General features: G+C 42.9%; 1 protein-coding gene across 1 annotated transcript; it reads right to left on the bottom strand.

Annotated features, from left to right (window-relative positions):
- Positions 1 to 1,197: 1,197 nt before the first annotated feature.
- On the bottom strand, positions 1,198 to 22,609 carry C8B (complement C8 beta chain). Its single transcript, XM_075097513.1, has 12 exons — positions 22,365 to 22,609; positions 20,627 to 20,780; positions 19,408 to 19,549; positions 18,306 to 18,447; positions 15,956 to 16,088; positions 14,918 to 15,115; positions 12,532 to 12,772; positions 9,931 to 10,056; positions 9,001 to 9,164; positions 6,582 to 6,735; positions 5,245 to 5,313; positions 1,198 to 3,827 (listed from the first exon to the last, which is right to left on the bottom strand). Exons 1-12 carry the CDS (start codon positions 22,499 to 22,501, stop codon positions 3,676 to 3,678), a joined length of 1,812 nt encoding a protein of 603 aa, XP_074953614.1. The 5' UTR covers positions 22,502 to 22,609; the 3' UTR covers positions 1,198 to 3,675.
- Positions 22,610 to 22,980: the final 371 nt, after the last annotated feature.

The following is a 22,980-nucleotide window of genomic DNA, read 5'->3' as shown; positions in this document are numbered from 1 at the left end:
AGCGCTTGAGACAAAGCTGTATTCTACCTCGGGGTCAATGTCACGCTGACTACCCAAACGCCTGCATCCCTCTGAGCCTGAGATTTTATAGCAGGCAAAAAATTCCCCAGCAGGAGCAGCTCAAAAATTATTGCCTTCCTTTTTATATGGTGTAATGCAGAGGCGCACGAAGATACAAAACATTTAATCCTACACCAAAATACCTGAAACAAAAGAAACGTCAGATTCTGGGGAGTTTGGGGAGGGACTGGCACTTGCTGTGCTGCTGTATCATGCCCAACACAGTGGGAATCTTACTGCTGCACTACAAATAAGTAAAAAAAAACCTCATGCTGGTAATAATTACTGTCTTCATCTCCAGTTTTGCTGATTTACACAAGCAGCAGGGCATTAAAATATGATAAAAGGAAGACAAATCTGCAGGTGTAATTTGACCTGAAATCTGGCAGTTGTCTTGGGTGCTTGCTGGGCTCTTTAGCCATCAGGGTAGAAGAATTAGGAGTTGGAAATCTGGGGACTGTTAACACCTCTGCATGGACTCACTGGGCTGCTTACAACAAAATTTCTCCATCTGGGAGAGAACTTGGGATGGAACAAAAATATCCATCTGATAGAGGGAGAAACCAGAGCACTGCAAAGTAATTTAGCAATACTACGACTACCACAGTGTTCACAAGTCCCCAGCCACAGCCTAGACCACATTCCAGCCTTGCAGGTAAATGTAAAGTGTCTACATGATATAAAAAGACAGGGAGCAAGTGAATCCAGGCTGGAAACCAGTCTGATTTACCCATTCCTGATGGAGATGTTAGGGGCTGCAAGAGTCAAGTTGATTTTGTCCTGGAAAAGCTGGACGTGTCAATTACAACTTACCTAAAATACCCTTTTGGGAGCTTCCCAAGTCATGCTGACTGGATCCGGCATGCATCAAAACAGAAATGTCTCCAAGCAAGGAGGTGGAGGAAATATAGCTTCTTTATTTTCACTGAGTTTCCTTTTTTCACAAGCAAATTGCTTGTGAAAATATAATATGCGATGTAGTAAAGCCCATTGAGACAAGTGTCTTAACCAGAGAAATGGGCTAGAGCAGTGCAACTGGTGCTGAACATGCATGCATTGTGCCTCCAGCCTTCCTGAGTTTTCATATGCGGGTTATTAATGTACACTTACTCAGAAGATGGAAGTTAGAAACACCAGTAAAAGATAGTACCAAAATTTAATGCGTACCAAAATGAAACAATAAAAGCTTCAGCATAGCATTTTTTATTATCCTCCAGGTCCTAATAAATTATTAGTTATTTGAATCAAAGCACAAAATCACAAGGACAAGATAAAGTTATGTCCTTTATGTGAGGCTTCTAAGCCTATAGACTCAATATTCAACCACTGCTGAAATTGTACTTCAGTTAGGCTATCCCGCTGATCTTGAAGATTGTCAAATCTCTCCTCTGTTCCTCAAAAAAACCCCAACCCTGAATATAGAAACCCAGGCACCGCCATTTCAGAAAATCTGGGCTTTTCTGATGAGGGAACAGTCCAAATTCAGGTTGCTACATTTGGCCCTGCTTGCTGCAGCAGTGGATAGACACCCCATGACTATGTGTCAGAGTGCTTACTCCAGCTTGATGATGAGGAAAGGTGGTTAAATTTACAAAAGCCACTCTACTCATCTGAGAAAGTCCTTGAATCAGATTACATTGATGCTTCTCAAGCAGGGCAAGCAACCACACTGGGGTATGTGTCCTCACAGGCACCCATGAACCATGATCAGGGTCCTCTGCTGCAGGGCTTCTCCAGTGTCCTTTCAAAAAGCTTTGAAGAATATCATACTTAGCAGAAGCAGTGACCTCTTTGACCATGACCCAAAATGAACCTCCTGGCAAATTTTTATCACACAAAGGATATCACAGTTATACAGTGGATAACGGAAATGTTTTGGGTTGGCAGCTCAATTACGAAGCCCATAATGACTACAGAGCACTCTTCTTTTACATATGCAATGTGCTCTTCCTTTCTTAAAGCTGTCACAGAAACCTTGTCGATAAATGTGGAGGCGGCATGAGGGCTACAACTAAATGCATGTTCCATTGTTGAGATGTCAGAGAGCCTGAGTTGTTCTTACAAGAATTACATTTAGACAATGTCAGTCTGAAAGGAGAGAAAGTGGTGATACCAACCCATCATCACCAGCATTGCTAAAAACCCTCGGAAGAGTGTTTGACCTTGCAGATGTTAGAAGACTCACAACACTTAGGAACAACTTTGTGCTGGTGGAATTTTTTTCCTGGAGCAAAGCTATTGCTGGTTATTTTACAGTAGGCTCCACCAAATGTCTTTGCAAAAATCATTAACCACCAATGAAGCTGTAGGAGGCAAGTCCCTGGAATGAGCCAGGCTCAGGTCAGTCATGAAAGGGTGCACAATATTACAAGGTCCTCTTTTGTTTGACCTGGATTGCGATGCACGGCTCCAGGTACACTAACAACAGGCAAACCATTCACTTTGCTTTGGCTCTTTTCATAGCAGACTCTCTCCATCTCAGATGTCCTAACCTGAGCAGACGAGCAATATGGTTGCTGAAATACAGGCTTTCGTGGGATCAGACAGATGATCCAGAGCCTGTTTGGGGCAGAGGCAACTACTAAGGGCAGAAGACCTCAGGGGATGTGCAAAGACATTTATTCCAAAATGTTCCATTTATCCTGCCCATGACAGAGAATTACAGAAAAGCTGCCTGTTCATCCTGCTCCAGCAGACAGTCTTGTGACAGCCCCTAGTCAGGGGGAAGGAGGTTCAGCATCTGCTGCAAGTGTATCCATCTCTCCTGGCTTCCAATATCCCCAAGCAGCAGAAGGAGTAGCAGCTGCTTTCCAACTCCCCATCCCAGTAGCATCCTTCTGTCCTTCCTCCCCTTCCCAAGGAACCAGAGCACTGGACATATCTGAGTGTACCCGGGTGTATCCAATACTCTCAGTGTACCTGTTCTACTTCAGAAATGCACAAGTGGAAGCTCATCGCTGCAGTGAGAGTACCACTGCTATAGAGTCTAACAGTGCTTTGGAGTCACCAGACTGTTCTTCACGATTTGGTTTTCGCTCCTTCAAGACAATTCCTCATACAACAAACAATTTAAGTTAAATATAATAAATTGGGGAACTGGGGTAGTGAGGCACAGCGGCTTTAAATGTCACATTAGATACTGCTGCACTCACTGAGATTTAGACTTTAATATGCTGTATTTTGCTCCACATGACACAGCTGTCTTCACAGAAGCTGCATATTAGCGCACATTCTGGTGCACGTAAGATCAAACAGTCTTTTCTTGTCTCAAAGGAACCTTCAAAAACAAGACAATACAATTTAAAATCATGCAGCTACCAAATAAGGCAGGAGATAAAGCATGTCTCAGTCCATTTCAATAAAGAGAGAGAAAAGTCAACATATTAAGAACAGTAAGTACATTCAATCCCATGGGACAACTGCAAAGCATGTCCGAAGGTGTGATACATAACACACACCCTGCTCCCATTGCCTTCTGAAATGTTTGCAACTTCACCATACTTCGATGAGGCCCATAAGGAGAGTGAGGCCAACTGAGCAAGCCAGTCAGGCAACATCTTCCCACTTGGTTTGCAAACTGCTCATCATTTTTGAGTAAGTTCCTAATGATTCCCTCTAGCAAGTAACTGTCTCAGCATCTGGCCCTGAGCATAATGAACCACCGTTTTGCGGTGCAGGGTTGTTGCACTGTCGTCTCCTCGTTCGTTGACCTCCTGAACATGGAGACCAGCTGGCCCAGCACCCCCAGTTTCCATTAACAGCAGCATCTGGGAAAAAACCAAAGCCAGAAAGGACTGTCAGAATAAAGCAGCTCTTTCCATGGGAAGAGCGGTCAGCTGTCATGAATCGTATTTAAATACAAACAGCTCTGTCCCTGTCCACACCACTAACAATATATTTGAGTCATATTGTGACTGTGACATATGAGTGTTGTTTTAAAGATGTTAATTTTCTGTTCAGCATTTTTGGTGATTGTTCAAACTACACTTCATGCACCAAGGACAAGGAAATAAAAAAATGAATTAGCTTTATATTTGTTTGTAGGGCGTTTCTCTCTCTGACTTAGTCCAAGCCTAGGTAAGAAAAACAGCAACTAAACTTGTGTCAGCCACATTCTGAGGTGCTAGGGGAAACGCTCACGTTCTTCTTCAATGAACAACAGCTTGAATATTCAGCTTTCTATCCATTGCTTTTCCTATTACACTGTTTCTTCTGGACCCTGAGCACGTGAGTGACATAAATTCAAAATCCTGAAAATCATGGAGCTGAACACGGAGGCAATACATAAAAGGAGGAAAGGGGAGTGAGAAAGGAAGTTACATGGTGACAAGTGGATGGATGTAAGTCTTTGGGAGGGTCGGATGCAATTACGTATGTGGTAAGCAGACTGGAACAAGGTGTAAGTGACTCCACAGCTTAAGGCTCCATGGACTTGCTTAGAAACACCTGCAAAATTGACCCTCTGCTCAGTGGAATCTTGGCTTAAAATGTATTTCAGCCTGGCTTAGTTAGGACACAGTCATGCAGAATGAGAACTGGATAAAAGACTGTAAACGAAGTACAATGATAAATGCAGTGCATCAAATTGTGGGATGGTGCCAGAGCTCTGGGTGCCTGAGATCTAGTATTATTTAGAATCTGAATTAATGAGCTGGAAGAAGTAAACAAAATGATTAAATTCACAGATCATCCTAAACTAGAAGAAGTTAGGAACATCATTCAGGAGACAGCAGCGATATAAAGTGACCAAGAAGCATTACTAAATGCTTCAAAACAACATAATAAGATTTTAAGATTAAAATGCATGGTAGTATATCCGGGGGAAAACAGTTTGCAACATACTGTCAGTGTCAAAAGGAAAAACTTAGAAAGCAGAGCAGTTGGAGAAGACCTGAGGCTTGTCATGGATTGTAAATTAGGTAGGAGTTCGTATTTTGATACAATTGCAAGGTGTGTTTATGCAGCTTTAAACTGCAAAAGTAAAGCCACCTCCTCATGAGTGCAAAGACATTTAGATGAGGGAAAGCAAAGTATATCTGTCAGCTTTGCAGGTCCCTACCCCCTTGAGGCTGGGCAGGGTGGGGGCAGCCAGCACTGGGCGTTACTCTCCATCTGTCAGCCAACATCCCTGTACACTCCTAAATACTGCTGGGACTGTCTCCTCAGACTTGGGGTCCCTCTTACCTTTCCTCTTGCTGATCTCACAGGCAGTGCCACTGTAGCCAAGGGGACATAAGCATTCACACTTGGTTCCTGAAAGTAAGCATAGATGGTGGGATTAGAGACTTCAAGTCACATTTCCCTGCAGACACCCATTTCTTTTCAGTGCTTCATCTTCTGTGAGGAAGGGACAGCGGGTCAAATGATACCAGCATTTTTCTCCCATGGTGAAAGTATAAAACAGCAATAAAGCAGGGGAGCTGCGACTACCCTGCCACCCCCTCGCCTCCCCAGCCATTTGTTCCTTCTCTGCAGCTCGACCTCAGCTCTGCTGGTGCAGTAATTCAGCAACCTAGGGTACCACACAGTCCCCCTGCTCCTCTCCTCTTGGTCAAGCTGAGAGGAAGCAAACTGCAGCATCAGGAATGAGCACCTGGGATGGGAGCATCCCAGCCAGGCTTTGCGTCAGAGGAGAAGTCAGCATAACCCCACACCGCTGCCCAGGACTGCGGTGTGCATCCCACAGCAGGACACTGGAGGAGAGCTCCCACTTAGGAAAATAACATTCATTTAAAACCTCTTGTTGAGAAGATCCTAAATGAAATGCTAACCTGACTCAGCTCCTAAAAAGTTATTTAAACAAGGGTAATCATAAGACGAATCCTTTAAGTGCTACAATCAACTAGCTGGTACCTGAAGCGATGGTTTCTGCATTAGATACATTTAGATGATAATGATTCTCATCAGTATTTTTGCAGATGTAGATTAGAATTAGGCACTTGACAAAATGGTCCCTTTGTTAGAAGCTCTCATCACATCATATATCTTTGTTTAGGCAGTGCAGTTTTCATGCAATTTGATTATTTTTCCCCTTCATTTTTAAATCACAGCCTGCTTACAAAGGAGGACGGCTTCTCCTAGAAATAGGGGGAGGTGACGGTGATAACTGTGCTTGGCACTTATATGGTTCTTTTCATCTTCAAAACACTCTTACAAACACTAATTAATGCTGAGACAGTAGTCACTTCTCTAGGAGGATGGAAGCAATCTTAAAAGCAAAGGAGGAGACTTAAAGATGTCAAGGTGTTTTGTTTTTAATGCATAACTGAGATGAAACAAATTCTTCCACCAAACTGATACAGATGGTCACTCCCATTAAAAAGGCTCATCCCTTGACTTTACTGTCTTTACTTCCTGGTGGCACTATACAAATAGACCAACTTTTAAAAAATACTTTATTACCTGAAAGAGAAAGGACAGGAGAAACTAAAGAGCAGATTACTCGCCAAGCTTCCTCACTCCCCATGAATTCCCAGCTCATTTCTCTTAGAGGGTAGAGAACAGGTGCAAAATCCTTCTACCTTGCAGAAAGGGAATCCCGTTGCTGTGGCATGGAGCACAGCGGCAAGAACTGGTCTCCAGTTGAAACTCATCAAGGGCCCGCCGCAGATTTTCTTTTATTGCCATTGCATTAGCAAAATCTGTTGGAGTCACCAGCTGATACAGCGGCTCTGCCTAAAGAGAGGGAAGAAACTGCATTCATTTCCAAGTTCAAGATGGTGTGAGTATTGCAGGGCTCGGTAGGAGCACAGCTGGAGAGGAAAATGAAGGCCTTGTAGTACGGGCTCCAGGTTTCCCATTAGTATTGCCTTAAACCTCATGGACAACAAGGCAGCCATGTCATGAATACTTACAGGGATCCTCCCCTTGGTTTACAACCCCAAAACAATTGCAAATGCATAATAAAATACAACAGCCATACTGTCAGTTGACAAATGGGTAAAATTTCACAGAAGTTTCATTAAATTCTTTCTCATCCATTTTCCTAATAATGACATTTCTAGACCAGGTTTTCTCAAACTTACGTTTCCTGAGTGTTCTGTGACTCTGATTTAAAAAGGATCTCCAAAACCCACCCACAAAAATCTTCTTCCCTCCTCAGAGAGCCACACAGCACAGCCAGAGGCAGGTGGTCACAAGCATTCACATTTGCACGTTCAGCTAAACCACTTCTGCATTTCAAGGCTGAGTTCTATCTTTATGAAGCCATATAAGGGTTTCCACTGCCTTCAGAAGGGAGGGGATTTTGGTCTTCATCCGCAAACACTGCAGATGGGGTTGGTGGAGAAGGTAAAGGGAGCAGTAGGGACCAAGGAGACTTTGGCCTGATCTTTTTTTTTTTTTCCTGAAAACAAGGAAAAGTGTGGTCTCAATGTTCCTAGTCACACACTAATGCCAGTGAGACAACATGGGCATGTGTCATCAGAGGATCCATCCTAAATTCCTATCCTTGCTATAGAGATGCCTGCCACACAGGCCACAGCAATACAGTAAGCATGAAAGATTACCCTACTGCTATCACAGGCTCAAGCTACAAGAAATAGAAGAATGTTTCAATAAAAAAATGCTCATTTCCTGCTGCTGTACATTCACTCTTCATCAATTATCTGTGATCCATACTTTGCTTTTTGAATTCAGATCATGCAAATGAGGAAATACACTAAGAGTGACCTGCCAAGTCCCTTCAGCAGATGATTTATGAACTGATTTGCTTTAGTTTTCCCTAACTAAGCATTCTTGGGCTGACATTTAGTCACACTCTGCTGGTACTTTTGATCTTCAAGCCCCACAGGGATATTGGTATGGAAATGAAGGATTATAGATACCAAATCCAAATTACATCCGTCTGGGGTTTTTCACTGGGCAGCCAGGTCACTGATGCCAGGCAAGACAAAGAACATCGTAGTTTCTCATGGGAGAATTTTCTGTACGTGGGATCTAGCGCAGAGAGTTGCATTTCTGTTGTGTCCTGCCCAGAGACCTCCCAGCGCATTTCCGGAAGGTCAATCCACAGCACACCAGGGGCTCGGGAAAGCCACCTCCGCTGCAGCAAGCGCTGGACAGGCACTGGCTGTATTTCCAAACCACATATTTTTGCTTTGGTTCATATTTTTTAGGATTCACCTCTATTCTTTTAAATGAAAAGTTAGAATTTTCAATGAAAACCAAATACCTTTTACAAATATAAATATTTTTGCCTAAAATTAAATGTTACAATGAAAACCAAATATACAATAATAAAATTAACTTCTACCACTGCCAGTCCAAACTCCTGTTTAAAAGGATGATCTCTTGCACTTTTGTACTATTCACTCAGATTGAACTTATTTTGACATTAAAAATGATGAGGCAGAATTGCTACATACTTCTGCTCGCTTTTTACTTTTACAGTGCCTCGCATTTCTAAAACTCGTCAGGATCAAAAAACCCCTGACTCTTCAAAACCTAACTCATATTTTTAAGGTTTAGCTAAGCTGCACAAACATCCAGACATGTATGGTGAACTACTTGGCCTTCTGAACCTGAGAGATTTGTTGCTAAATAGTCACTGGTGCTCACAGAAGAGAGAAATTAAAAAAAAAAAGAGTCCTTATAAGACATGTCACCAGATGTATTTTTGATAAGTGATACATTGGTAAAACAGAAGGTGGATTGTCTGATCTGCTTGGTAGGCAGCAAGCAATTACATCTGCACAGCCAAGATAGAAGGGCTAATGCTGTTTACTTCATGTACTTTCAACCACACCCTTTTTAACGCATCACACCTTTGATTTTCTGAACACCCAGTCTTAGAGAAACTATGCTGCACACTACAGTTCTATGTTTTGCCCTAGAAATTTCCCTGTTCTTTGTATTGTTTTTTAAATCTTGTTTATTCAAACACAGAGTTCTCCAAGACGCTCTGCTAGGTGAGGCTGAACAAAACAATGGACACAAGACCTTTAGCTTTATGATTTCAGGGTTGTACTGTACAGCATCTCCCCACTCCTGCATGAGCGCAGCCGTCGGCAGGTCTTTGTAAGCCAATGCGGTAACGTGTTCACTTGCTCCGCCACGAACGAGGACGATGAAATCTTCCACATACTGTTTTTTGGAGGTGCTGTCTGCAAAAATGCATTCAGAAAGTGACCAGCTCTGCTCAGGAATGTCTTTGTGGATTGCAGACGGGATATAAGCTCACAGCAAAACACCCCTGCGTATGACCCATCCCACAGAGAGGGGAAAGGAAAAAGGCCACAAGCGTTTCAAACCTGAAGACTGGTTTCCCACGCTGAGTGTCCTGTGCCCCTCCTGCTCCCTTGCAACAATAGCCCCATCCTCCTCTGCTGCGCCCTACCTATAGCTCTCTTCCTAAATGTCTTCCCTATGGTTATAAGCTTGCAGGCTCCTCGACAGCCTGAAGCTCCTCACCACCATGAATGTTGCCCATTCTCTGCATACCTTCAGGTGCACCCTCTTCCCACTGCAACACCCACAGCTTCCTACATATCCCCTGAGGCTCCCACAACACTATTACCTCCCTGCTTTCCCCATTTGGACATTTTGGGGTGCAAAAAGCAGCATGCTGGGCTGCTCTGCTGAGAGGTGGGTGGATTGGTAACAGCACCAACCAGGTGGGTAATGGCTGATCTGTCCCTGCTTTTCCCTGGGACACTGACAGATATTTCTTCTCTACCCAACGAAGAAAATCTTGCAAAATCCCAAGCTTTGAGACATCTACACCTCTGTTAAGCTTGGCTGGGGTTAGCTGGAAGACTCAAAAGCAGCTGTGAGGGAGTGAGGAAATATTTCAGACAGCCAAGATCACAAAATCTTCTTTTTGCTCTGACAAAGACTAGAAATTAAATGGCAGAAATGTTTTATGCTTACCTCCAATCTCTTTTAAAAGGGATTTACAGCCGGCTTCAGTTATTCCAAGGTTCAGATAGACAACAATACTTGCACCAATGTTAAAGCCATGCTGTGCACATTTCTGGACATCGCTCAGAGAATAGCCTTAAATACACACCAAAATATTGTAGTGTTTTAATACAACTGTTCGATGTTTTATGTCCATATACACAGAAAATGGGAGTCGATAAATATTTTTACTTTGGGAAAAAAAGAGATGAGATGAAGAAGCCTTTTTAGGGATATTTCACAGATCTATATGAAATGAAACCTCTACATTTTACAGCACTCTGAAACCAAGTGCAAATGCAAGGTAAATGCTGAAAGAGGAGGCTTTTAATTACCAACTCAGCTGTACTGGGTTATGCAGAGCTGCAATGGGTGGGAGCTTGCCCTGTGACTTAAATGTCAAACATCTTTGACAAAGGACTATCCACCAGCCATCCCCATCATCAGGAGTTAGGCTTTTTAAGGGTAACAGATGAAGCGGCTTTTCCTTCTTTTGCTAGCTCACATCTCCAACCCTTTGCTGCCAGAAGAGCCTTAACTCTTTTATGGAAGTTTCCCTATACTATATTTTTTTTTCCTGGCATATAAGAATTTTCCCTAAAAATCTGCAAATTCTTCATATGTTCTTCCCCAAAGTCCTTCTTCAAACTCCTTGCTGTCTTGACACTCAAAAATATTTAAGCAGTCATCATGGTGAAACACCAGATATGATACTCAAGTATCTCTTCTTTCTCTGCTTTTTTGTTGTAATCCCCCACTTTTCCCTGAATTCTTGACTTTTTTAGTTAAACTCATGTCTTAGAATGATAGAATCATTAAGGTTGGAAAAGACCTCTAGGATCATCAAGTCCAACTGTCAACCCAACACCACCATGCCCCCTAAACCATGCCCTGAAGTGCCACATCTACATGTCTTTTAAATACCTCCAGGGATGGTGACTCCACCGCATCTCTGGGCAGCCTGTGCCAATGCCTGACCACTCTTTCAGTAAAGCAATTTTTCCTAATATCCAATCTAAACCTCCCCCGATGCTGCTTGAGGCCATTTCCCCTCGTTCTATCGCTAGTGACCTGGGAGAAGAGACCGACCCCCACCTCGCTACAGCCTCCTTTCAGGCAGTTGTAGAGAGCGATAAGGTCTCCCCTCAGCCTCCTCTTCTCCACACTAAACATGATACAAATGTTTACAGAGCTCACAATGCAAGTATCACTGTATGGCTGTCCTGTTCTTATGCTCTTCTCATATATCTGACATTGGCCAGTTTCTAGGTCAGAAAAGCGGATGCACTGAATTTTGGGTTGATGAAGGATGGCCCCTATTCATGGCCCCTATGTTCATAGTCCATATGCAACTGAAGGCAGGACCCACTACTTTACGTCATCCTTGCCCAGCACAATCCAGGCCTATCTCCTGCCATCTTTCCCACAGAAAGTAGCAAATCATGAACCATAGACACATCTGGCATATTGCATTATATGGGAGAGCAGTGCAAGTACCAACCATGTGACACGGCATGTGTGATAATAGATTTGCAAAAGAAGACTTGATTTCCAGCACAGACAGTACAAACATAATGATGTATTCAAAGGGAAATACCTGAATTCTCAGACTGGACCTACCAAACCCCAGTGAGAACTTACAGCCCAGCTCAGCACAGGGCATAGTGTGAAAATGGTATGACTGCAGGATCCTGATCTAGGTCAGCACATGCTGACAGGTAGTACCTTGATGCAAATAATACACAGTAGTTCAAACAAATGTGACTTGTGATGGGCCCATGCCAACAGCTGAGATATTGGGCAGTGCTAATGTTTTGAATATCTGAAATCTGAACATAAGTTTTGTCCTGCTGGGCTGTATCTGGCTACAGGATAAGTAACTTCCTAGACAGAAGAAGAGCAAACAGACTGAGCATCACACACAACAAAGTCCACTAAATGCTTTTGCAAACAGACAATGAAGGCAGTTACTCACTCCCATGCCAATGAATAATAAGAGAGTGCAGCTATTGATTAATGTCACACGGCTCTCTATCCTACAAAACAATCATCATTTCTCACAAAAAAGGAAGCCAGAGTCAAACAGCAAGAGCAATATCAGGCACAAGAGCCACCCAGCAAATTATTTACTGTTTCCTACATGCTGGAAAAGCTCTTGAGGCTAAAGGTGTTTCAAAACTGTCATCTGAAAGGCAACCGAAAAAGAACTTAGGTGAAGGTTTTCAAAGCTAACGATTCTCATTCACCTCAACATGATGTCAGCCTCCAAACGTGTCATCTAAAATACTTGCTGCAGAGCCCTTTTTTGTGAACTGGCAGCACCCACATCTTCAGAGCTAGTGGAAGCCCACAATGCCGAGCATGCTTTGAAAACCAGGCTCTTTATCCACAGCCATAAAGCACTTCTACTCCTGTATTTTCTGCAGGCTTTCTTTGAGATGTTATTGACTCCTTCTTCCACCATCTCTCTTTTCTGACCTCAGACCTGAACCATCACTGGGTGCCTGCAGAGGGGTTTTCCCACCAAAAAGCTGGCCCCAAAGCTTTTTCCCAACAATCAAAAGCACATACCTGCCTTTTGGAGCTCATTGCTGTTCATGACTAAAGTATATTCGTAGATGCCACCGACGGTAGCCTCTGTGATGTAATGGGTCCCGTAGTCTCTGTAGAGCTCCCTGTACTCGCCATAGCTGTACTCTAACGGGAGCTGATGGAGTCTCTGCAGGAACTCGTAATGCAGCATCAGACCTCGAGGCTTCAGCTTATAAATGGCAACAGCCAGCTCAGAACGAGCATGAATGAATTTGCTGGACTACATCAAATGCAGAAACACAGGAGAATCCAGAAGTAGTGAGGGATGTCGTTCTTGTGACAAGGTGTAGTTATTTGCTATTAAATAATTAAACTAAAGCTGGTCAGGATTTATCAATTTAACAGCTTGCAACTAGAAATCTTTTAACTTAGCAAAACCAAAATTTCTAGTAGTAAAGTTTCTGAAAATCAGGATTCTGACTGGTATTAGAGAGGGAAGAAAGAAGAGGTAGAGACACCCATTACAGGTTAGGTGATGGCTCAGGCCATGACTGGGACAAGGGGAAAGGCAGGCTCCAGGCTCTGCTCTGACAGACCCAGGATGCAAGGACACAAGCAGCATCCCATGAGACCGGTCTACCCCTAACAAAGTTGACCAGCCTTTGTCTCTCACAAGCTCTCTCCCAAAAAATTCTGACACCTGAAATAATGATGATTAGTATGTGATATGGTAATTCTCTGACTGATCCAAATTAATATTTATATTCAACAGAATATGCCATTAACAAAGCTCAAAGGAAAGAAGAAAACACACTCGCGCACACACACATGTATTCATATGTCTCTGTATAGATACATGTACATGGATAAATATTATATCTTCCCTTTCTGGTATAAAAGTCAGGAACAGAAGAGGTCTTTCATCATGTCCAAAGAATTTAGTGTCCAGTTGTTTGGGCCAGCAGGACAAGCACATCGCGGGGGCTCAATAACTCTGTAGCTTAAATAATAAAATCAACACTTAGTATTGGGTTTCTTGATGGATATCTGTTGCAAATGCTTCTCATATACCTCTGATCCCGCCATGGGAAATGCCTCTTTGCAGGAAGTAAAGGCAAGTTTAATAGCAACAAGGAATACTCTGCCATTCCTGAGTGCACTTTATACCGAGGGGGGAGACATAGATCAGTGATACTATTAAACCATTGGCAAAAGCTAGGTTTGTTTACAGCAATAACAGATGAAAAAAAGAAATCAAATGATGGTGCACGCTACCTCAGACTGAATCTCATAAAGCAGTCCTAGGAGTTATAGATTAAAGCATCTCCAGCCAGCTTAACGTGTGCATCAGATCACAGCTGCGGCCAAATCTCCACAGACGAGATGGGAAGTGATTGTGTCATCTGTATTTTGTGTTGTGTGTGTCCTGATCTGGTGAACGATGTGCTTGGCAGCTAGATCACATCAGCCGAAGTAAAATGGCATGTGTTAGTCTATAATTAAACCCATGGAAGGCCTGCTAGCAATTTTCCTTCTACATTATTGTCAAGGCTACCCTGCAGTTGCACAGCTTGGCTTTGCTGTTTGTATTATCATTTATCGAAATGACAGCTCCTGCCTTGCTGAACCCACCTAAAAGAGGGATGGCCTTTCACGTGTGAGACGATATTCTGCAGTGATCACACAGACAGTAGCTGTCCACGCTGCAGACCAGTTTCTGGATTGTGCGTACAGGTGCAGAAATTTCTGGAACTGCAGAAAATCCAGTTTGTCCTTCTTTCACCCCAGATTTCTCTATTAGTCACTGTAACTCACCCATAGGGCAGAGGGAACTCTGGGCTCCTGGTTTTGTTAACTAAACCCCAATTCTGCCTGTGCAGATTCCCTTGGAGGAGGTGTTGGTTGCATCCACTCACCTCCCGCCTGCCAGACTGCTTTGGCATCAGTGGTAAGAACTTTATAATGGCTGGCAGGGCAAGGTGCACAGCATCCCATGGCCGGGGTGCAGCATGGACACCCTGTTAGGAGTGTCACTTGTACATCTCCTACTAGCGAGTTCACTGTATGGAGGGGAGCCCATTTGAGCCGCCTTCTCAGTATCATTTCTTTTAAATGACTTCACTGCAAACATCCAAACATGATGTCCAGCAGGACACTGGGCAGACTGCAGTATATTGTGGCTTATTTCGGAGGTTAGGCAGTCCGGTTCCTGGCTGATAGGCGAACGGAAAAGCTCCTGGGTGCTGTAAACACAACTGAAGGTGTTGTGGCCTTAGTAAACACTTGACCAATGCAAACTGCAAAATCCAGAGGAAGGACTTCATTTATCCTAGTCATGGCTACTGGCCTGATGATGTGGATCAAACCAATACGCACACACATACAGATAACACGTTAGCAGAGAATTAAGTGAAGCAGTGCTTACAGTTGAAGAAAATCTTTTCATCCTTTGAATGAACTTCTTGAACCTGTTGTCGTTCGAATTGTAACCAAGTTCAAACACTCCTGGTATTTTTATACCAAAGCTGAAGCTAGACTGAGAAGCTTTTGCCTTCAGGACACTGCTTTCATAATTTGAGTAGGAGTCATATTCAGTCATTGTGAATTCATATTTGCCTTTGGTCTAAACAGAAAGCAAAAACAATATGTTTAATTTCCTGCACAGCGATTGTATACCTGAAGCATGGGGAAGGAATACAGATACAAATATACTTGTGAATTAATGCTTGCACTTTGAAGATGAAAAGCCTTGTATAATTGCAAAGCACTATTATTATTAACACCGGTACTTCAAGAATACTTGATTTTCAGCAGCAGGAAAGCTACTATCTCCTCCATACTGGAAGGACCTCAGGCTTTTACTTAATATGTCAATCTTATGCAAAGAAGGTAAATCTTAAACACATGCATCAATTAAAGTATGAATTCTAAAAGCATAAGGTTTCCTAGTGGACAGCACTCAAAAATATCATGCTACGTCATCAAGAGCATTAAGGTCAAATATATAATATTTGAAAAATAGCTTTGATGCACCACAGAAATAAGTTATCACGCAAAGCACATGGCGTACTGCTAAATCCTGGGGTGTTGCACAAGGACAGCCTTCCCAGCCTGGGTCTCAAGGCAATCTACAGTTCTATCTAAAATTAACCTCCCCGTGCCCACTGGGTGGCTTTCAGCCCTCTTGGACAGGTGGCACCTGTCTCAGTTTTTGCAATGACAAGGTCCATTGCCATTTATTCCAGTGCACACAGGTATTATGAGGGAACGTGTCCAACTTCATATAGTGTGTGGTCTGATGATGTTCTAGAAGTAGGGCTAAATTCAGCCTCATCCCATTTGATCTCATAAGTTTTGTAATTCTTTATAAAGTGATTTAGTAATGAAATTTTACCGGTATTGCTCACTAAATTTATTGGAATACATGTATGTATGTTTATTTGCAGATGAATCTGACACATACCTCTGGCATATAGCTTTCTACATTGTATGGTTTTCTGAATCTTGTGTCCATGATATAATGGGGAGAACATCCCCCAGCATAATACCTGTGATCAAGAACTAATCCTTCCAAGTTGTTTGTGAAGATATTTAACCTGTACATAAAGCATAACAGCAAAATATTAAGATTAAAATCAAGTTAGGGGTAAACGTCAAATGACTTGGCTGAAAAAGGCAAAGTATTTTTTTGTTTGGCTGAAGGCTCTCCGATTTGTCTTCGAGGGCTTCTTTATTTTGAAACCCCAAAAGAAAGTTTTGCCTCTTTCACCATCTGATCAATGCATTTGCTCCAGAAAAACCTAATTGACTCACAAGAAAGCAAAAGACAGAGTCAAATTTTGATGCTTCAATGAATATATTAATTACAGAAGGGCAACTTTCACCACCCAACGAGGAATGACACCAGAGCATTACCACCACCAGCACTGGGAGCTTCCATAGCCTTTACTGGAACTCTCTGAGAGGAGCAGAAAAAACTGGACCAGCCAAACCCCCCACCCCACCAGGTGGCCCACCCTGATCATCCCCAGACACCCATGGCAGTGCAGCAGCATCTAGCAGCTCTTCAAAGACTGGTTTGCCAACCCATGTCATCAGACCAGAATGATTTTTAATTCACATGTCTTTGTTCTAGTTTATCATTCATTATCTTTGCTGGGTTGGTCAAGCACCAACCAGAAGTCAGTAGATGAGAGTGAAAATTGTTAGGGAACAAGATGTAGGTACTCCAGCAATTGTTCTTGAAATCACAGGGAAGTTTTCCTTTGATTTGAGTGGATGAGGGACAGTAATCTTAACCTGTCTGCTTGAGAAAGGATGTTGCACTGCAGTCTTTCTAGATGGGGTGGTTAAATCAGGCTCATTTGCTTTTCCTAATGCTGCTGTTGGGATGTGTTACAGTAAAAAACCTTCTGTTGCTCATTGTCAGGACATGCTCACATCACCCTCGTGGCACACAGCTGAGGACGTGGCACTCGTCTCCACAAACTCACACTCAAATAGTAACGGAGTCATTAGAGGAAACTTCACTGAAAAAAAAAATTGCTAATAGTCCATGTCATGTCCCTATTAGCGTTCCAGGCCTGTTAGATCTGCCTCTCCTTATTTTGGGGAGAGACTTGCATGATAATGATTCTGAAGCTGTAAAATATTAACTCTAATTTTAGAACAATCTGAAAAGAAGGGAAGTCCACTAAAAGCAAATTACTGAGCAATTGCAGCTTCAAAGAGATGAGAAGCTTGTTCCTATAATTGTCCAACATTATTTTTAATTTTGATTAAACTCAGAAGTACAAAGCATTAGCAATGATATGTGCAGCAGTCATATCTCCAGAGAATAAAGGGGAAATTATGATGTTTCCTTGCAATATGATTTTTTCTTTTCTTTTTTTTTTTTTAACATAAAAAGCTTTTTTCCCCCCTGAAGAATGAGAAAAGACTCTTTTTACACAGTCTGATTTTACAGAAAGTTGCCACAGTCTTAGCCTGTAAAAGCGGTATCACTTCAGATGTGGATTTGAATCCCCACAAAGTTGGGGCTTGCTAACATGCAGGTTCATCCTACCCCACTCACACAAAGGACAAAAATTCCACCATTTTCCACTGTCATGGAAGAAAACAAAGAAATCTTTATACCTCACCCCCAAACCCATACATTGCTACAATACAAATCCATAGCCAGGTTCAGATTTTAGGCAATCTAAGATGCTGATTTAAGTCACTCTATAAGGAGTGGTATAATTGCATGTTCAGATTTTAACAAACCCTCCTCTGCTTTTATTTCAAAAACACAGTTTGAGTTTGAAGTAGTCTCTTGGTTCCTAAAGGCTTGGATATTCCTGCTCCCCACAGACTGAATTAGGCCAAGGTCTAACTCTACTTATATCTGTGCAAATAATTGGGTTACCAAAACTCTCCCACTGATTAATTTAACTGCTAGTACCTGCAGAGATTAGAGAAATCTTTGGTGCTGACATTTCCCTCTTCACTCACCAGGTTTTGGCAACACAAAGAGCACGCACAGGCTCTTGCAGGACATATTTGCAAGCTGAGCTGATGATCTCCAGAGGGTGCACAAGTACTCCTGGGTACACCTGGGACTTCTAATCACTTCATCTCTTTTGGAAAGACTCATAGAGCCAATACGGATTTTCCCGCCGGGCTTTGGGTGAGGACCCCAAAGGCTGCCAGATCCTAACTCCTGCATACAGCAATTGCTACAACTTTTCTCCATTCAAGGTTTATGTCTGAAGCCACATAAAATCATTCTTATCCTTAAGTAAGAAAACATATCATGAAGGTCACTGACTTACCCTTTTGCCAGATTCTCTATTCCCCAGTATTGCTCCATCTTCTGGTCACATTTTTTAAACACTTTTTTGCAGTTCTTTTCATCTGACTGGTCCCCACAGTCATCATCCCCATTACAAAGCAGCCTCCGTGTAATGCATCGCCCTAGGATGCAAGGTGTAAATTACTCATAAAACAATCTATTATCACAGTCCCTGACTCAGAGTCTAGAAATAAAACAAAAGACTCCTGTAGTGTATGGTTCAAATCTAGCTGGAAAATATTTCTTCTGTATCTGCATGGATCACCAAACTCCATCTGCTCAGCTCAAAATTCCAAAATCTTAAAATTCCTTGGTCAACCTAGAAAAATAATATCCCTAATTAAAAGTATAAAAAAAGAACAGAATTTTTTTGTTGCTAAAATTATTTAGTTTTGAGAAAATAAACATGCTGGAGACTGTTCAGCAGACCTTGTATATGGAATTATTCTTTTACACCTTCCCATGTCCATAATTACTGAATTCTTGTTTTTTCAGCCTCACCAAAACACTGGCCTGGGGGACAGAGATCAGAGGTTGCCTTCCTTTGCCCCATCTCCTGTGCTGAGCTCCCCTCTGCCCTGCTGCCCTGCTCCCTGCACACTTTCCTCTCCACTGCCAGGGTGCAGATGCAAAGCAAAGCCTGAATAAATTTTGGATACAGCCAGCTGCTGCCTTGCTTCCCCACACTGCGTACAGTGTTCCCAACTAATTAGTCGTTGCTATGGATGGAGGGAAATGCCATGAGGACCATCACCATAACCTGCTGTGCTCTTGGGCATGTCAAGGATGCCCAGCACATGTTCTCCTGTTGCTGACAGATCCACTTGTGGAGAAATTTTACTGATATGACTGGATTTTAATTTCCTATCTGAAGATTTTAAAGACATGCTTTAGACAGGCAGATACTGGCTAACAGACTCACTGGAAATCACTGATGCAAACACAACACAAGCATGGATGGACCTGGGTCAACTCCTGATCTCGTTTTGGCCCAGCAAACTCTAGAAGAAGCAGAAAGTTCAGCATGGTGGTGTCAGAGATGCCACCTGAGCACCACCACTTCTCACTCCTTAAGTCCTTACCTGTAACTGCACACAGAAAACCTTCACATCTAACTTTATTCCTGCAAGGATTATTTGTAACACAGTCTTCAGTTTCTTTGTCAGAGTAATCACACGGATCTCCATTGAACTGAGAAGGTTGTTCCAGACGGGCAAATCTGTACTGTGATAAAATAAAAAATATTGACTCAAGTGTACAGAAATTGCGAATTTTACACTTGCCTAGTTAAAAAACAAACTTTGTGTCAGGGAGATCTGATCTAAAAGTACTGTCATATATAAAAAAAAGTGTCGGCAAAGAAGTGTGATGCTGGTAATGTGCCTCATTTCAAAGGTTTCTGATCTGCGACAGTTTTAATTTTACTAAGGAAGGATTGAGGATTGGAAGGGATGAAGGAAAGTTTGTTTTTATTTGACAGTTTGTTTAAATGAGACTGACAGGATAGTGTGGGCATTTGCAAGAGTAAGGAAAAATTCAGTTACATCTCCTCTCTTTCAATTAGTGCTGGTAACAACATCCCTTGTTGTTTTCTGTCAGTGTATTTACTTGGCCCTCTGTATGATTAGGGATTTTTTTTCCGCCCACAACACTGCTGTGAAACAGTCAATTACTCGGTCCAATATGTTAGCCCTCCTTTTTTTCCCAGCTTTTAAGTTTAACTCTTTGAAACGAAGCTTCACTCTTCCCAACCCCCATCACTGGTTATTCCCGCTTAAGCCTGGGAACGGCTTCTCCAACTCATTAGTAGAGGTCCCTCTAGCAACAGGGATTTTGCTCTTCACACTGTTAGGATCATTACTTTTGTTTGATGGGGCTTCACGGGTAGAAAATGCTCATTGGCAAACAAGAAAAAGCATCTTAATCCTGAGAGGCACCGAGTGTCTCCAGGTCTCACAGGAGACCATTAGTGGGGATGGTGCCTCGCACTGACACTGGAAGAAGAGGACTCGGTTGGAAAGAAAATCCCTGCAAAGCCTGGGCTTCCTGCCTGTGTTTTCACCAAGTCTGGGCTCACATGTTCTCAGGACAGTGAGGCAGCCTGGAAACCACTGGAGATACTGGGGGTGAAGAGCTGAAGAGCTAAAAGCCACCTGAAAACAAAAGCCCAGTCTCACCTGTACAGGGCTTTCCTTGGCAGCTCCCTGCTGTTTGCCCAACCCCATGGACAAAAAAGACAAGGCTTGGAAGAGGTCCTGCCTCCAGCTTGTCAGACTTCCTGCTTAGATCACAAAAACTCACCCTCTTCTTCTGACAGGGATCACACTTGCTCCATGAGGACCAGGCGGAGAGCACGCAGTCGCGGGGCTGTGGCAGGTTGCTCACGGACCGGGCCCACCTGCTGTTAGCCACACTCCTGTTGGTGCCACTCAGGTCAAGGGACTCCTTTTCACCACTGCATTCAACAACATGAGAGCTTCAGGGTGTGAAACCACTGAGCTGCGAGGACAGAGAAACTTGGCCTACAACCGTGCAAAACCACACACCAAAGAGAACTAACGCTTGCTTAGACCTCACCAAATCTTCCATGCAACATTTAGATTTTGGTACTCATTTCATACTGGCATTAATTCTGTATGAAACCTGATCTACCCTTCAGTGCCCAAGAGTAGGGCCAGTCTTCTACAACACCACCATGAGAGTAAGTCTGCAGAGCACACAGGAGGAGTTACTGCAGGACATTTGTTTGATCTATCCAGCATGGGAAACTCGACCCATGTCCTACCAGCCTGGGCTTCATCTCAAGCTGTGCAAGGCCTACCAAATAAAATAACCTGGCAAAGTGGCCAGCAGTAAAAGCTGTACCATGAGTTCCTGCTCTTGTCCCATTGTTCCCAGCTGCTTGCAGTACAGGCAGCACTTTGGTACCTCACTACTGTACATGACGAACAGCTCCAAGGTCAGACACCTCCATGACATGCACCAGTCACAATGCTAAGGGCTGGCATACACTCAGCATTTTTGAAACCCAGGCTTAAGTGCCTCACTTTGCCAAGCAGGCTATTTTTTCTCAAGCTGGCCCAAACCATTGGTCTTGGACTCTATTCTCAGTTCACCATAGAGTCATTAACCCACTAATCCCTTTCATCCCAGTAATGAACCTGAACCCCAAGTGTGAGCCTGTACTCTTCACCCCAGCACCTCTCTTGCCTTCTCATGCGGCAACTGTCTCCAAGGTTTCCATGATGCCACAGCTAAAATGTTGCCTACTATTTTGGTGGATTCAGTATTTCTGATTAAATCCCAGACAAATGCTTCCTTGTAGCACCTAGTGTAGCCTAAGTGGAAAGCTTTAGTAAAACATTGACAATTAGTTTCTTTTCATACCCACTTTGCCAAGCAAACTACCACAGTAGTGTTCCCAATTCCTCCACCAAGACAAGGAATAGCAACAACTAAAGCTTTAAGTATGATTTAGTGCCTGGCAAGGGGCTCCCGTTACTGCATATTAAAAATCACATGGAATAAGGGAATTTAAAAAACTCATCAGCTCACTGAGGCATGAAATCAGAGCTCAAAGTTCAGAGAGCAGTGGAAAAATATAGTTAGATTGGAAAGATTACAGTCACTGATTGACTGTAGTCCTCTGAAAGTGCAAAATCTATTAAGCTAGCAGAGAAAGAAACAACTATCAGCCAGATTCTTGCCATCTACGTACTCAAAGAAAACAAAACCTCATCCTTCCAGCACAGTCAGGCAGCTAGCATGGAAGAAGGCTGCTCGTCACAAACAGAATTCCACATTACAACACGACTGTGACAGTTTGTCATCTCAGATTATCAAACAGCATTACTTTTCTAAAGGCAGACACATTGCATTATGTTAACTTCAAAACAATGTATTTTGCTGTTTATTAGAAATAGAGAAATTGCTCAAGACGACAATTATGTGCCATACAAAGGGAAAGCAGAGAGTCCATACTGATCTTCCCTCTTTGTCGTATCACTCCATGGACACAGCTTCAGAAACATTCACTTACCCAAAGCAATGAATGGTTAGGATGCCAAATACAGCATAAAGCAGCAACAGCCTGACAGGGTACAGAGCAAATGCGGTGCATGTTGTGCTCATTGCTCCAAGGTACCATCGGCAATTCGAAACCACCATCGTTCCCATTCCGTCTGCCGGGAGGGGTTGAAAATGGTTCAAGTAGAAAAAGATAAATTACCAGGTCGTTTTTCCACACTGTAAACAGCAGATGACCCACCACCTGGCAAATTCACAAGGTAAATGTTGCAACTGTTAGTACACAGCTTTCTAGAGGCAAATGGGAAGAAAGCAAAGATCCGTCCCAAAGCAATTTACGCTTTCATTTGTAATGCTCCTTTCAAGGGTCTGGGAAAAATTAATATTACAACAGATGAAACATACTCCAGTCTTGGCAAGAGGGAAACGATTAAGTAAACTGAAGTCAGCTTTCTAGGAATACAGTAGGCTGCAAAATCATTCATTTATTCCTGCTTTTCTTGTCTGCCTTTCAAAGGAAGGCCAGGCATGAAGCATAAGCAGTCATTCTCAAAACTCAGGGAAAGCCTTCATCCCCAAGAGTGTCCTTTGCTGCCTCTCACCTGGGCTTGGGCTTGGGCTCAAGCTCA

Source organism: Phalacrocorax aristotelis, chromosome 6 (genome assembly GCF_949628215.1).
Source record: "Phalacrocorax aristotelis chromosome 6, bGulAri2.1, whole genome shotgun sequence".
NCBI classification, from domain to species: Eukaryota; Metazoa; Chordata; class Aves; order Suliformes; family Phalacrocoracidae; genus Phalacrocorax; species Phalacrocorax aristotelis.
Note: the sequence above shows the minus strand (reverse complement) of the source record. Positions and strands in the feature narration are given on the sequence as shown.

Excerpts from the sequence above, each read along its gene's own strand:
- C8B (XM_075097513.1), bottom strand. The coding sequence starts at position 22,501 with ATGGGAACGATGGTGGTTTCGAATTGCCGATGGTACCTTGGAGCAATG. Across the intron at positions 20,781-22,364 it reads CTAACCATTCATTGCTTTGG|TGGTGAAAAGGAGTCCCTTG; the intron begins GTAAGTGAATGT and ends TGTTGAATGCAG. Across the intron at positions 12,773-14,917 it reads TGAAAAGATTTTCTTCAACT|TCCAGCAAATTCATTCATGC; the intron begins GTAAGCACTGCT and ends CATTTGATGTAG.